The following is a 17,027-nucleotide window of genomic DNA, read 5'->3' on the forward strand; positions in this document are numbered from 1 at the left end:
GCCACGAAAAGTATAGCTGAGGATACTCTAGGCAAGTAGTGTGGCCTGGAATTTATCACAATATACTCTACTTCAGGCGAGCAACATCTAGAGACTTCCTTAGATTTCTTGCACCAGCTGTTGTTTACAAATATACACAGACCGCCCCCCTATTCTTACCGGAGTTTACTGTTTTATCCTGCCGGTGCAGCGTATATTCCGCTAACTGAATATCCATGTCGTCATTCAGCCACAATTCCGTGAAACATAGGATATTACAGTTTTTGATGTCCCGTTGGTAGGATATTCGTGATCGTACCTCGTCTCGTTTATTTATTTAATTTTTGTCTAATCCGAGGTGAGTGATCGCTGTCCTGATGTCCAGAAGCTCTTTTCTGCCATAAGATACGGTTACAGAAACATTATTTACAAAATAATTGACACACATCGTGAAAAAAAACACACAATAGCACAATTGGTTAAGAGACCGTAACACGTCGGCCATCTCCTCCGGCGCCATCTTCCTTGACAATCAGTTCACATATGGTGTCCAGGGCACAGCTGGGAGTTGAGGGGGGTCTATAACAAGCGGCAACAGTGAGGGACTTTTTTCTGGAGAGATGCATCTTTAAAAGTGGAAGCTCGAACTGTTTTGGCATAGACCTGGATAGTATGACAGAACTCTGCAGGCTCTCTATACAGTAGATTGCAATTCCACCCCCTTTAGCAGTTCTGTCTTGATGGAACATTTTGTAGTTGGGGATGGAAATTTCTGAATTTTTGGTGGCCTTCCTAAGTCGGGATTCAGACACGGCTAGGAAATCAGGGTTGGCAGAGTGTGCTAAAGCAGTGAATAAAGTAAACTTAGGGAGGAGGCTTCTGATGTTAACATGCATGAACCCAAGGCTTTTACCAAATGAGAGCACTTGGGGACACAGGGCCTGGGTTATATCACTCACACACCATGTGACGAGTCAGGAGCTTCTCTGAAGCAGAGAGGCCAGTATAACCCGCCTTGGCAGCAGCTAATGGGGTTCCATGATAAATACAAATACAGATTACCCTCCCCTAATGGCTACATCCAGACAAGACCCTTGAGTGAGCCTTAAAACATGAACTTCATGTGAACTTCATCCTCCCCTCCCAGGCGTCATGACTACCAGCAGACAGAATCCGAGTGAGTCTGCAGGTAAAGCCCTGAGGAAGAAACATCTTCTGCCTGCCCTGAGCTGGACATAAAACCTGCCTGTTTAATACCACTGGAGCCTATGTAAGGAGATTACCCTGAGCTAAATCAACCTACACTGTTTTGTTTCATTTCTTGATCTACTTGTGTTCCATATTAAGTTATTTTTGTATTGTATATCAACATGTATTATTTTCATGTTTGTATCTCATGTACATAGTGGGATGTAAGAAAATACTGTTTCTCAGAAATGCAACACGGAAAGGGGGGATACCTAGTCAGTTGTAGAACTGAATGGATTTAACTGAAATGTTTTCCGCATTTAACCCAACCCCTCTGAATCAAAGAGGTGCTGAGATTCACGTCTTAGTCGCCCGGGGTACAGTGGAGGTCACACTCTGGTGTCATGCACCATTGGAGTAATGGCCATTGGTAAGGTTATAAGGGACTATAACAAAGTGCAACAATGGCAACAAATTTGCCTATATATTGATAGGGCTAAATTGAAATGTTTCGTACAGAAGCAATATGAAAAGCATATGCATAACCATGGTAGTAATTGAAAGGGAACAGTTACGAGATTATGGGAAAATTATTAGACCAAAGTTGAGGCCACAACAGTTCACTTGACACAAGATGGAGTCCAAACTTTACACTGTTGATTTTTTGCATTTTACATTTAGTGTACTGAAAATACTCAGGATACATTAGTAATATGGTATGAATATTCCTGGAAAATGTGCTGTTTGTGCAACATAAGACAATAAAAATGACAAGCGTTTGAGTGCGAGGACTAACTGGTGTCTCCAAGTGGTCACACACCTCTCCAAAGTGTACACAGTTCCTAAGTAATTTCAATTCATTTTTATGACTCAAAGAAGAGCCTTCAACTATAAAGTGCTTTTTTTTGTTCTGCTAGTGGTGCCATTGAGGAACTAGAGCGAACACACTTGTAATTATTTTGTTTGGAAGACAAACCTGCATCCCTGCCATCACACAATTACTGTTGTTGTTTATGCAATCCAAAAATGGTCCATTATAAATCGCAATCTGGGTTAAGTGGGCATCATTTGAAAGCCTATTCTATTGCCAACATGACTAGCTATGTTAAGGGTGTTTAGGCTTTCACAATGCAATTCAGGGAAATTTATCATAATTTTGGTGTGCATAGAACGGAGTCATGAGTGTGTTCAGGTGCGTGTGCAGCGGCAAATGTTCTTCACAATGGAAAAACAGGCTCATTCTGTTCAGAATAACCCAGAGTATGACGACATGTTATCTTGTACATCAAACATAGTGATCATAAACGTTGACACTATATGACATGAGTTAAATTATATGGAAATGTAAAGTACACATTTAGACTCAAGATGGTATTACAATCCTTAACATCTCATCTTTCAAAATACATTGAGTCCTCTTCATTTACAGCATTTCCCTCACTTAGACATGAAAAAAAGCAGCAAAAGTTTCCCAATTAGCGTGATGGATGGGAGCAACTGCTTGTCGCGCTCAAGTTCAGAACGGCTGTTAGTCAAAACCCATACAGCACTGTGAAGTGCAGACCCAGAGTTCTGACATCAAGTATAGCATGTTACTGTACAACCACTGTGTTCCAATTTAGGCATTTATCAGTGCCCAACTCTGCTGTTTTCAGCCCGTATACGGGTACCAGTGTAAAGGGTTAAATAGCTACATTAACTTAGCAGCGCTACATTAGTCTAGCTTACTTCTGGATCCTTACACTCCCTGGTTTCCTCCTGTGCAGGGTTTTCTGAACAGTGAGCGGGTGTCCAGGATGGTGCAGAGTGGCGGCTGCTCGGCCTGCGACTTCCGTGACGTCTTCAAGAAGAACATTGAGCGCCGGGTGCGCAGCTTGCCCGAGATCGACGGCCTGAGCAAAGAGACAGTGCTGAGCTCCTGGATTGCCAAGTACGACGCCATCTACAGGGGGGATGAGGACCTGCGGCGCCAGCCCCAGAGGATGCACCTCAGTGCCGTGTCCGAGTTGATACTCAGTAAGGAGCAGCTGTATGAGATGTTCCAGCTGATTTTGGGCATCAAGAAGTTTGAGCACCAGCTGCTGTACAACGCCTGTCAGGTGAGACTTGGATCACATACACGTACATACAAACACGCGCCCACACACTTTTTGCCCTCTACATAACATTTAATTGTTATCAATTTCTAGATTGTTTGAAGTGCTCCCTAGGTAACCACAACTGTTCATGTTAGGATACATTGTATAATCAAGATGCAATATGCCCAATGTGGTATACTAGTGGGGATATTAGAACAGAAACCGTGAGTCTAATGTCCTTTCCTTGATCACTTTCCTTAACTCAGGTGGCTCCAGCTAATCACAGATCTCTTTGAATGCGTATCTTAAAGGTCATTGGCTGATGAGACTTTTTAATCAGCGTGCTCTCCCTCACCATGGCCTTGTCAACTAAGGCAAGGGTGTCCTCCCTCCCCTTCACCTTTTTCCAGGGGGTCTTCCATGGCACCAATTAGTAGTTAAGCGGTGGCTGTAAGTAGTAAGCGTATGTTGGTGTGATCAGTGGTTACTGTCCTCTGTAAACCATTTAGGCTTATTCATCTGAAGGCGTATTTTGAAATAAATGCCATTGTTACTCGTACTGGGAGTAGAGCAGCTTCTTTTGACTTGAAAATGGGAGACTAATCACAGGAACCATTAAATTACTTCAATCCCACTTCCTAGCTTGTTGATGAATAGAACATTTGTCCTCAGAATTATTGCAAAAAAAATGTGTGCTAATGTGTTGTTCATTATTACATTGCCACCCATTAAGATAATGTGCTGTGTGAAGAACTCAATTAGACCTGATTCCTCCCGTAAATTTGATTAAGGCCTGTTCTTGTCAGTCCTAATGTCTATAGAAGCTAATGGTGTTCCCACAATAATGAGACCTGCAGACAACAGACAATTGGCTCATCTCCATAGCAACCTTCTGGCCCATTGTTCCTTTTATGCTATTCACCAATGCCATTTTTGCTGGTCACTTAGCAGATAACACAGTGCTTGTTAGAGCAGGTCTTGGATCAGTTTTATCGTCCATTAATGGTTAGTAGATGGAGAGGAGATGATCCTTGAACGATGTATTGGGGTATCCTTCTTAGCACAATCTCATGGCTGATGGACTCTTGACCCCTGTGGTTGTGCACCTTGGCCTTGCCTGTATAAAAGACAGTACTCTGAGTGAGTGAGCGAGCGAGATGTTAAACATACTCTTTCAGGAAAGACATATCTAAAGCTGAAATCTGTTTCTCATATATATGAGAGAGATTTATGGATGCCTCTCGCTGGATCCATGCTCTGCATGAAGACCCATTGATTAGGCTCTCCCAGCTATTGATCTGGCAACCCTGCATCAATGTGTTGAACTGAGGCCTTTAATGTGTTTGCAATGGGCAGAGATCGGTCTGGGTGACCATAATCTGATTTGATGAGGATGTGAGGGAATGTTTGTACATTCTATTATATGTTTGATTTGTTTGACTGCCTTTAAGTTTTCCCCTTTCTCTCTCAATTAAATTCAAGAGCTTTATTGGCATGGGAAACATACGTTAATATTGCCAAAGCAAGTGAAGTAGACAAAAGTTAAATAAACAATAAAAATTAACAGTAAACATTGCACTCACAGAAGTTCCAAAAGAATAAAGACATTTTCAAATGTCACGTCGCTCTCTTCCTCTCATATGCTTTCCTTCCCTCTATATTCACACATTCATGAGACATTTGTTTAATATGCAAGTCTATTTTTGGAGTATTTCGCACAAGCTGTATGAAGACTGAAATACCTTTTAGTACCTCTGGCACCTCTGGCATGTCTCAGCAATGATCTAGAGCCACACAGGGATCTCAATAAAGAAGCTAAAATATTTGACATAAACCAAATATGTATTGAGGGATAGTGAAAAGGACAGTGGAGTAAAAGAAAGACAAGGAGAAAGAGAGGAGGATGTAGAAACAGAGGGATGAGATTGCTCAGGTGTGCAGGTGGAGGACTGCAGTTACTTTGAGAGGGTGGCAACCCCCTGGTGAAGAGCGACAGCAGGTGTGTGTGTGTGTGTGTGTGTGTGTGAGAGAGTAGATAGTTTGACATTTCTCCCCTCCATCGCTAATGATCACATCCTGGCGTTGGGCCGTAAGGGCCACCCCTGTCGTCTCTCGTTAGTGCTCGGAGCGAACAGGTGAGGGGGAGGCGAGGGAGCAGGTGAGCCGGCAGGAAAGGCTAATAAATTAACACATGGCGCACAGCACTGGCTCGCCTAAGCAGCCGACCCTCGTCAGCTCTCATATTGAGCTTTCTCTTTCGCACTCTTTCTGTTATCTTCATCCCTTCTTCTATCCTAATTCTGTCTTGGTTTCTCTCTGCATCTTTCTCTCTCTTTAGATATCCTTCTTTCTTCCTCACCCTCTTATTCTCTCACTCCTTTTCCCTCTCATTCTGCTTCTAATCTTCTCTCTCCCCCTCTGCCTCTCAGGCACCAGGAAGCTTCCCAGACAGACATGCAGCCAGCCAATGTAATCAAACCCAGTGTAATCACCCAAGACTTTTTCCATCAAAGCCCTCGGCGTGCCCGCCTATTCCTCTAGTCTACCATTTGACTTCAGAAAGTACCATCAGAGACAGGATTGGTATCCTCTGCCAAAGTGTTAATGGAATAACATTTAAAGGTGGGACTTTGGGACCGTTCTCGGAAAGATGTGTCGACTTCAAACCTGTCATTGATGGCTTTGATTAGTAGCTTCATATGCCTTGTTGTCATAGAAATGAATAGAATGGCTGTGTGAGAGAGAAAAGTCAGGTTAGCACTGCAAGAAGAATAAATGAAGACGACAAAGGTGGGAATGTGTGTGTACATGCATATGTATTTTTCTATCCTTCTAAGGTCAGTTGTGTGCATGAAACTATGGGTTGATAACAACCACATGATGAATCTGTAACTAGTTTTCAAGCAAGTGTTTCTATCAAGCTATCAGGGTGAAAATTGGCACAGCTCAGTTCGGACCTATTACAATGCCAAGTGAAAGTCTACACACCCCTTGCACAGTTGTCACATTTTCCTGCCTGGATTAAAATTATATTATTTTTCCTACTTTTTCCTACATTTAAGTGAAAAAAGTATCATTTTATATCATTTTGAATATGATTCTACTAACTCTTAGGACAACATATCCATTGTTTTTGTCAAAAATGCTCAAGCTCAGTAAATTGGCCCAAGAGTTGTTAGAATCTTATTCAAAATGATTTCCAGTGAAATGGAGGTGCATAACAATGGCGACGTCCATGCACTTTACCACAAATGCCTCGTTTGCTAAGTTCACCGTATTGTACATCGCTCTAACAATTGTTTTTGTATCGTCATTAGCACAGTATACATTGTCCCACTTTTACCTCCAAGATGCCAGCAAAGCACAACAGTCAATGGTGAAGATTTATTGGCGCATTGAACCAACTCTGTGGATAGCGCTAAAACAATGACGTCATATCTGATTTCCGACATCTTCATGCGCCTTCGCCATTGCTGCCAAAGGTGCTGCCACCAAGTATTACACACAATCAAGACATCAACTTAGTTTTTTATTATTTTAAAGGTTGAATATATCTATTTTTTTTTCATTGAAAATGTAGAGTAAGTCGTGTAGATCAGTAGGAAGAAAAATCCAGTCATCTGTTATTTTTTAAATAAAATTTTAAGGCAGCAAATGTGACAACTGTGCAAGGGCTGTGTAGACTTACCAGGCACTGTACTGTATAAAAATAAATGATTTCACCTTTATTTAACCAGGTTGGCCAGTTGAACAAGCTTTCATTTTTTTGGTACTGTATATGCAACTGACATGTTAATTTTATCATGGTAACATGAACTCCAAGAAGTGCCCAACAGAGGATAACGTTGTTTCTACGCAATCTTTTGTCAGTGTTTGCTTGCAGCTGCAGAATTCCAGTGCATCTACAGTAGATCCCAGTAAGGAATGGATCTTTTAAGTCTGTCAATGAGGTTCTGTCAGATAGGAGCGCTGACAGAAATCCAAAAACCAAACAGACAAGTGGAACTCTCCAAGCTGATAAGACAATGGGGGAGAACAGTAAAGGGGGTGATAAGCCTCTAAATTTAACCCAGATTTAAAATGGATACAACACCAGTTAAAAGTCAGCCCTAGGTGGTTTTGTAAAGAAAGGCAGAAACGGAGAGGGAACGTGTTGGCACGGCAACACCTTTAATCACATTAGGCCCTACACCTACATTTTAGAGGAATTGTGACCTCGCAAGGGACAAACATAACATTGTTAAACCTCAAACCCAATTTTGTAAATGGAACCTGTTGTTTATTGACTTACTGGTCATGAACTCAGGAGCCACGTGTGAATGGCGCATACAACACTACTGTGAAAATGTTATTAAATCAATAACCAACTTTAAGTAATCTTTTCCATAGCTATTTCTTGAAGCCCAGAGGCCTCATTTACCAAGATAGAATCAACCTGTGTGTGCCTCAATGCCTGTCCTTCTGTCTGTTTTATTTAGTCAACCGTTATTCACAGCCATCTCCACCACTAATAAGTCACGTGGTTTATGCATGCAGCCGAATGGCAATGACTGCTTTAAATCTTCCCTTTGTCTGATGTTTCTTGTTTTGTTGGAATTGACCGATGCCAGCTGCAACATGTAACAGGATTAACAATAAATGTATTGGAAGAGCAAGTTTTTCATACTGAAGGTTAATGACCATAAATCCTTCTCATTTGTATGACTTATAGGATATTTTGATGTTTTGTGTCAAGACTAGTCGTAAGTAAATATTATATATGGCTGAGTTTGACATTTGAAGCTACTAAATAGAGAATCCCTTTCAGATTAATTGGCAAAATTCCTTTCATTAGTTACAAAACAATATGACTTGTTCAGTTTTCAAAATGAAGATGTATTTGTTGTCAGTGCACATGACAAGTTATAATGAAGCTTACATTTCCTAAATGCAAATGCAATTCCTTTACTAATTATCCATACATGATTAATGAGAGCTGTTGATTATCTGTCTTATATTGTATGTGTTATTACATATCAAGGTGTGGATGTAGATGTACAGTTGAAGTCGAAGTTTACATACACCTTAGCCAAATACATTTAAACTCAGTTTTTCACAATTCCTGACATTTAATCCTAGTTAAAGTTCCTTGTCCTAGGTCAGTTAGGATCACCACTTAATTTTAAGAATGTGAAATAATAGTAGAGTGATTTATTTCAGCTTTTATTTCTTTCATCACATTCCCAGTGGGTCAGAAGTTTACATACACTCAATTAGTATTTGGTAGCATTGCCTTAATTGTTTAACTTGGGTCAAACGTTTCGGGTAGACTTCCACAGGCTTCCCACAATAAGTTGGGTGAATTTTGGCCCATTCCTCCAGACAGAGCTGGTGTAACTGAGTCAGGTTTGTAGGCCTCCTTGCTTGCACACACTTTCAGTTCTACCCACAAATGTTCTATGGGATTGAGGTCAGGGCTTTGTGATGGCCACTCCAATACCTTGACTTTGTTTTCCTTAAGCCATTTTTCCACAACTTTGGAAGTATGCTTGGGGTCATTGTCCATTTGGAAGATCCATTTGTGACCCAAGCTTTAACTTCCTGACTGTCTTGATGTTGCTTCAATATATCCACATGATTTTCCTGCCTCATGATGCCATCTATTTTGTGAAGTGCACCAGTCCCTCCTGCAGCAAAGCACCCCCACAACATGATGCTGCCACCCCCGTGCTTCACGGTTGGGATGGTGTTCTTCAGCTTGCAAGCCTCCCCCTTTTCCTCCAAACAAAACAATGGTCATTATGGCCAACCAGTTCTATTTTTGTTTCGTCAGACCAGAGGACATTTCTCCAAAAAGTACAATATTTGTCCCCATGTGCAGTTGCAAACCGTAGTCTGGCTTTGGCGGATTTGGAGCAGTGGCATCTTCCTTGCTGAGCCATTACATAATTTTCTTTGCTTAGCCATTACATAATTTTCCTTGCTAAGCCATGACATCATTTTCTGGAATTTTCCATGCTGTTTAAAGGCACAGTCAACTTAGTGTATGTAAACTTCTGACCTACTGTGATACAGTGAATTATAAGTGCAATAATCTGAATTATCTGAATTATAATCTGAATTATAAATGCAATAATCTGTCTGTAAACAATTGTTGGAAAAGTTACTTGTGTCATGCACAAAGTAGAAGTCCTAACCGACTTGCCAAAACTATAGTTTGTTAACATGACATTTTTGGAGTGGTTGAAAAACAAGTTTTAATGACTCAACTGTAATTATTACCTCAACTGTAATTATTACAAATCATTTCAACAAATTGCTAATACAAGCTAATATGTTTGCTAATGAGTCCTTAGATTATGGTATGTCTGTTTATTTAACCTTTTATTTAACTAGGCTAGTCAGTTAAGAACAAATTCTTATTTACAATGACGTCCTACCGGGGAACAGTGGGTTAACTGCCTTGCTCAGTGGCAGAAGGACAGATTTGTACTTTGTCAGCTCAGAGATTTGATCCAGCAACCTTTCGGTTGCTGCCCCTTAACCTGGGTTAAAATTATACCGTTGAAGTTTAAGATCTCTTATCTAATAAACAAAATCAGCTAAATGTGATGGATTATACTAGGCCTCTCTGTCCACAGATGCGTTTGCTTTTCAAAGAGGACCTGATTGGGTAGCAACTATAGCTGGCCTAGCTCCAGTTGTGTGAGCATAGTTCACCAGTCACATGCATCATTAAAGTAACATCAGGGATTCAAAATCCGCGTTTACACAGGCAGCCCAGTTCTGATCTTTTGCCCAATTATTGGTCTTGACCAATCAGATCAGATCTTTTGCCAATAATTGGACAAAATATCAGAATTGGGCTCCTTGTGTAAACACAGCCAAAGAGGGGGTACGCTTACCAATGCAAATCTCTAAATGACCAGACACCATAACAGCCTAATTAAGTTGAAGTTTTACTAGTTGTATGTACAGGATACACATGGTATACACCAAGGATTATCAACTAAATTCAGCCGCAGGCCGATATGTTTTCTTGAGTGGGTGGTCGGGGGGGGGCGGAACATAAGCACAATGAATGTAGAATTTGTAGACTACAAATTGATCGCAAAAATCCCAAACATAATATTTGACTAAAACATAATTTCAAATAATAATTTACATAATTTCAAACCATGCTTTGTATATGAGCACGTGTTGCTCTTATGCGTGGGAGTTCTTGGGAACAGATTTCCAAAATTAAAAATCATTTGGAGTTGATTTTTCTGGTGTTTTTACAGTCTTACACTGAATGTGTAACCATAAAACATTAAAATAATTTGCTCAACAAAAAAAACACCCTCTGGCCAAATTTGGCATGCGGGCCCGCGAGTTGTGGAACCTTGGTATACGCCGTCCAACGAAATGCTTACTTGCATTGTCGAGAAGGAACCTGCAACAACAATAAGAAATAAGAATATGAACATGAAGTAAATGGCTCAGTATAAGTATAATATGGGTAGGTAACTTTTGTGACGCCCACGTGCTGCGACAGCCGTCGCATTAGGACTTCGGGTGGTCAAGCTTTGGAGTTATTCCATATTGTTCAGCCCACACACTGTGCAAAGAGGTTGTTTGTCAATTCCAATCAAATAAAATGTTATTGGTCACAAACACATATTTAGCAGATGTTAATGGGGGTGTAGCGAAATGTTTGTGTTCCTAGATCCAACAGTCCAGTAAAATCTTACAATTCACAACAATGCACACAGGTCTAAAATAATGGAATTAAGAAAGATATAACTATTAGGATGCACAATGTAGGAGTCCGGAGTATAACTACATATATAGTGGGGCAAAAAAGTATTTAGTCAGCCACCAATTGTGCATGTTCTCCCACTTAAAAAAGATGAGAGGCCTGTCATTTTCATCATAGGTACACTTCAACTATGACAGACAAAATGAATTTATTTGCAAATTATGGTGGAAAATAAGTATTTGGTCACCTACAAACAAGCAAGATTTCTGGCTCTCACAGACCTGTAACTTCTTCTTTAAGAGGCTCCTCTGTCCTCCACTCGTTACCTGTATTAATGGCACCTGTTTGAACTTGTTATCAGTATAAAAAAGACACCTGTCCACAACCTCAAACAGTCACACTCCAAACTCCAATATGGCCAAGACCAAAGAGTTGTCAAAGAACACCAGAAACAAAATTGTAGACCTGCACACACACACACACACACACACACACACACACACACACACACACACACACACATACACACATATGTGTGTGTGCGTGTACACACACAGTTTTCAGTCGGAAGTTCTTATACACGTGGGATGGTGTCATTAACTCGTTTTTCAACCACTCCACAAATCTTAGTTTTGGCAAATCTACTTTGTGCATGACAAGTAATTTTTCCAATAATTGTTTACAGATTTCACTGTATCACAAATCCAGTGGGTCAGAAGTTTACATACACTTTGTTGACTGTGCCTTTAAACAGCTTGGAACATTCCAGAAAATGATGTCATGCCTTTAGAAGCTTCTGATAGGCTAATTGACATCATTTGAGTCAATTGGAGGTGTACCTGTGGATGTATTTTAAGGCCTACCTTCAAACTCAGTGCCTCTTAGCTTGAGATCATGGGAAAATCAAAAGAAATCAGCCAAGACCTCAGAAGGTACCACGTTCATCTGTACAAACAATAGTATGCAAGTATAAACACTATGGGACCACGCAGCTGTCATACCGCTCCGGAAGGAGACGAGTTCTGGATCCTAGAGATTAACGTACTTTGGTGCGAAAAGTGCAAATCAATCCCAGGACAACAGCAAAGGACCTTGTGAAGATTTATTTATTTAATTTTTTAACCTTTATTTTACTAGGCAAGTCAGTTAAGAACAAATTCTTATTTTCAATGACGGCCTAGGAACAGTGGGTTAACTGCCTGTTCAGGGGCAGAACGACAGATTTTGTACCTTGTCAGCTCGGGAATTTGAACTTGCAACCTTTCGGTTACTAGTCCAATGCTCTAACCACTAGGCTACACTGCCGCCTAAGATGCTTAGGAAACAGGTACAAAAGTATCTACAGCCACAGTAAAACGAGTCCTATATCGACAGGACGGATAGCTGATCAACCTTGCAGTGGCAGACCATGTGTGACACCTGCACAGGATCGGTACCTCCGAACATCACACGTACAGGATGGCAACAACAACTGCCCGAGTTACACCAGGAATGTACAATCCCTCCATCAGTGCTCAGACTGTCCGCAATAGGCTGAGAGAGGCTAGACTGAGGCCTTGTAGGCCTGTTGTAAGGCAGGTTCTCACCAGACATCACCGGCAACAATGTCGCCTATGAGCACAAACCCACTGTCGCTGGACCAGACACGACTGGAAATAAAAAGTGCTCTTCACTGAGTCGTAGTATTGTCTCACCAGGGGTGATGGTCGGATTCGCGTTTATCATTGAAGGAATGAGCGTTACACCGAGGCCTGTACTCTGGAGCAGGATCGATTTGGAGGTGGTGTGTCCGTCATGGTCTGGGGTAGTGTTTCACAGCATCATCGGACTGAGCTTGTTGTCATTGCAGGCAATCTCAACGCTGTGCGTTACAGGGATGACATCTTCCTCCCTCATGTGGTACCCTTCCTGCAGGCTCATCCTGATATGACCCTCCAGCATGACAATACCACCAGCCATACTGCTCGTTCTGTGTGTGATTTCCTGCAAGACAGGAAAGTCAGTGTTCTGTCATGGCCAGCGAAGAGCCCGGATCTCAATCTCATTGAGCACGTCTGGGATCTGTTGGATCGGAGGGTGATGGCTAGGGGCATTCCCCCCCCAGAAATGTCCGGTAACTTGCAGGTGACTTGGTAGAAGAGTGGGGTAACATCTCACAGCAAGAACTGGCAAATCTGGTGCAGTACTTAATGCAGCTGGTGGCCAGACCAGATACTGACTGATACTTTTGATTTTGACCCTCCTTTTGTTCAGGGACACATTATTCCATTTCTATTAGTCACATGTCTGTGGAATTTGTTCATTTTGTCTGTTGTTGAATCTTATGTTCATACAAATATTTACACGTTAAGTTTGCTGAAAATGCACGCAGTTGACAGTGAGAGAGCGTTTCTTTTTGTTACATTTGAAATGAGTAAAACGGTATGTAAACATATTAAAGTGACCAGTGATTCTATGTACAGCCTCTAAGGTGCAGGTGTTCAGTAACCGGGTGGTAGCCGATAGTGACTGTGACTAAGTTCAGGGCAGGGTCCTGGGTGGAGGCCGGCTAGTGATGGCTATTTAACAGTCTGATGGCTTTGAGATAGAATCTGTTTTTCAGTCTCTCGGTCCTAGCTTTGATGCACCTGTACTGACCGCGTCTGCTGCATGATAGTGGGGTGAACAGGCCTTGGCTCAGGTGGTTGAAGTACTTGATGATCTTTTTTGGCCTTCATGTGACATCAGATGCTGTAGGTGTCCTGGAAGGCAGGCAGTGTGCCCCCGGTGATGCTTTTGGCAGACCGCACCACCCTCTGGAGAGGGTTGCGGGCGGTGCAGTTGCCATACCAAAGTTGTCAAAGGGAAAGTTTGGGTAATTATGAATTTGTGGTTTCAGTTGATTCAGGCAGTACATACAGAAACATGCTGGAACACAACATACTTTCCCATCTAATATTACTCATGAACTTTTTTTCAAATGAGATGACATTGCCTCGCCAACAGCTGGAGAATGGCTGTGTGTTTCTCTGTTTCCATCAAACACCACCTTTACAGATTTTTCCTGAAATAAAGACATGAAACGACCGCTGGATGGCACCTTAGAAACATCACTTGTTAAGTTTGAAGCAGTTTTGCCACTCAGGGTTCAGAGTTAGACTGTCGAGAGGGAACAGCATTGCGGTGTAGGTGTGAGTGTGTGTATGTAATTACTTTGTATGTGTGTTTGAGTGGGTGTGGGAAATCCTGGCCAGTGAATACCTCAATTGCACATATTTCTGTGTGTCTGTGCCAGCCGTTCCCCATTCTCTAGAGAAAGACTCTGTTTGCCTTAGAATATCAATGAATGTGCTCTTGAGAAAGTACCTAGTGGAGAGATGTCACACTTTTCCCCCGGTCCCTAGCAAACATAGCTGATTTTAAACTAATTGCATTCTAAACTGAAGCTCATGACAAGTTGATTATTGAAGTCAGGTGTGTTAGCTGAGGCGGGGGACAAAAGTGTGACACCAATCAGGCCCTCAAGGACTTGAGTTGCTCGTTCCTGACCTAGTGCACCATTTTTGTCAGTCCACAAAAGGAAATCATATATCTTGCACCTTTGGCAGGGATTACTGCCTTGAGTTCTCTTGGGTATGACGCTACAAGCTTGGCACACCTGTATTTGGGGAGTTTCTCCCATTCTTTTCTGCAGATCCTCTCAAGCTCTGTCAGGTTGGATGGGGAGCATCGCTGCACAGCTATTTTCAGGTCTTTACAGATGTTAGATGGGGATCAATGCCAGGTTGTGGCTGTGCCACTTAAGGACATTCAGAGACTTGTCCCGAAATCACTCCTGTGTTGTCTTGGCTGTGTGCTTACGGTTGTTGTCCTGTTGGAAGGTGAACTGTCGCCCCAGTCTGAGGGACAGGTTTTCATCAAGTGTTCCTTACGCCTCTTGGAGGAGGGAACGCAACACCCTGCTACACTCAACTCCCCATGGAGTGAAAGAGGTATGTGACTGTTGGTGCGGGTAAGGATGACGGAGGCAGAGAAAATTATCGTTAACAGGGAATTTATTTCCTTAACACGGTAAATGTGGGGAAAAGGGGCTGGACGGAACCAAAGTAAAAGTTAGAGACCACCCTCCTACTTACCCACTACTTACCTATTCTTAACGCTAACCAAAATACAGGGGGTGGTCCGCCGAGGTCTTATCTAGTGTGCATAGACAGAGTACATACTACGGGTATATGTATGCCCGCAGGCCTTTTGCCGTACACTCCCAAGGAGCCTTCCCCTTCCCCCTGGGAACAAATGAAACAGAATAAGTCGCCAAACTCAGAACAATTTGAATAAACTAAAAACACTAGGTACTATAGCAAACACATACCTCTGCAGGACCGGCTCTAAAATACTAATTTACCAGACCAACAACCAACACAGCACATACAAAGAAGCTCTCTCTACTAACAAAGGAACACTGGCTTTTCAAGCTGCAGAAGGAGTCAGTAATTTCAGAAAGCTGTATCCCCTGATGAGAGGGCAGGGTCAGATCGACAATCTGCAATGGGGCCAACCAATCAGCTGCTTGGAATCCAGGAAGCCATTTCCTGAAACATATACACATACAACCCCAAAACAACACAGAAACTGGGGAACGTAACACAAGGATATCTCTACTTTGCTCCGTTCATCGTTCCTTCGATCCTGAATAGTCTCCCAGTCCCTGCCACTGAAAAACATCCCCACTACATGTTGCCAGCACCATGCTTCACTGAAGATATGGTGCCAGATTTCCTCCAGATGTGATGCTTGGCATTCAGACCAGAGTTCAATCTTGGTTTCATCAGACCAGAGAATCTTGTTTCACATGGTCTGAGAGTGCCTTTAGGTGTCTTTTGGCAAACTCCAAGTGCGCTGTGTTGTTCCTTTTACTGAGCAGTGGCTTCTAAGTTTGGCCACTACCATAAAGGCCTGATTGGTGGAGTCCTGCAGAGATGTTTGTCCTTCTGGAAGGTTCTCCCATCTCAACAGAGGAACTCTGGAGCTCTGTCAGAGTGACCATCGGGTTCTTGGTCACCTCCCTGAACAAGATCCTTCTTCCATTCATTTAAGAATGTTGGAGGTCACTGTGTGCTTGGGGACCTTCAATGCTGCAGAAATGTTTTGGCACCCTTCCCAAGATCTGTGTCTCGACACAATCCTGTCTCATCAGAGTTCTCCGGAAAAATCCTTCGACCTATAGGCTTGGCTTTTGCTCTGACATGCACTGTCAACTGTGGGACCTCATATAGACAGGTGTGTGGCTTTCAAAATCATGTCCAATCAATTTAATTTACCACAGATGGAATCCAATCAAGTTGTAGAAATATCTCAAGGATGATCAATGGAAACAGGATGAACCTGAGCTCAATTTTGAGTCTCATATCAAAGGGTCTGAATACTTACGTAAATATGGTATTAGTTTTTTATTTACTAGATTCATGAGAAAATGTTTTTTATTGAATCAATTTTAGAATAAGGCTGTAACAGAAACAACATGTGGAAAAAGTCAAGGGGTCTGAATACTTCTCTGAATCACTGTATATACAATAAATATTACATGACATTACATTTCATAACACTTTTCACAGCACATTAAGTTTGAGCCCTCAGCCCACTACTTTACTACCACATATCTACAATACAAATCCATGTACATGTGTGCAGAGTGTGTGTGTGTGTCTCTTCATGGTCCCTGCTGGTCCATAAGGTGTATTATCAGATGAAAAATAGAGTTACATGTAGTCATGGCTCTATGTAGTTCTGTGTGCCTCCCATTGACTGATCTGGACTTTAGAATTGTGAAGAGACCTCTGGTGGCTTGTCTTGTGGGGTATGCATGGGTGTCCAAGCTGTGTGCTAATAGTTTAAACAAACGGCTTGGCGCATTCAGCATGTCAATACCTCTTACAGAACAAGTATTGATGAAGTCAGTCTCTCCTCTACTTTGATCCATGAGAGATTGACATGCACCTCGTTAATTGTAGGTCTCTGTGTATAGCTAAGGGCCAGCCGTGCTGCCCTGTTCTGAGCCAATGATAATTTCCCTTTTCCTCTTT

At 42.0% G+C, this 17,027-nt stretch overlaps 1 protein-coding gene across 8 annotated transcripts in view; it reads left to right on the forward strand.

Annotated features, from left to right (window-relative positions):
* Window positions 1-17,027, forward strand: part of cadps2 (Ca++-dependent secretion activator 2) — a 274,943-nt gene that overhangs the window by 80,272 nt on the left and 177,644 nt on the right. For all 8 annotated transcript variants that reach the window (XM_024382391.2, XM_024382574.2, XM_024382104.2 and 5 more), the window contains exon 3: window positions 2,934-3,266. In XM_024382391.2, coding sequence (XP_024238159.1) covers window positions 2,934-3,266 — 333 coding nt within the window. The remainder of the gene's footprint in view (window positions 1-2,933; window positions 3,267-17,027) is intronic.

The sequence above is a fragment of the Oncorhynchus tshawytscha genome, linkage group LG01, assembly GCF_018296145.1.
Source record: "Oncorhynchus tshawytscha isolate Ot180627B linkage group LG01, Otsh_v2.0, whole genome shotgun sequence".
NCBI lineage: Eukaryota > Metazoa > Chordata > Actinopteri > Salmoniformes > Salmonidae > Oncorhynchus > Oncorhynchus tshawytscha.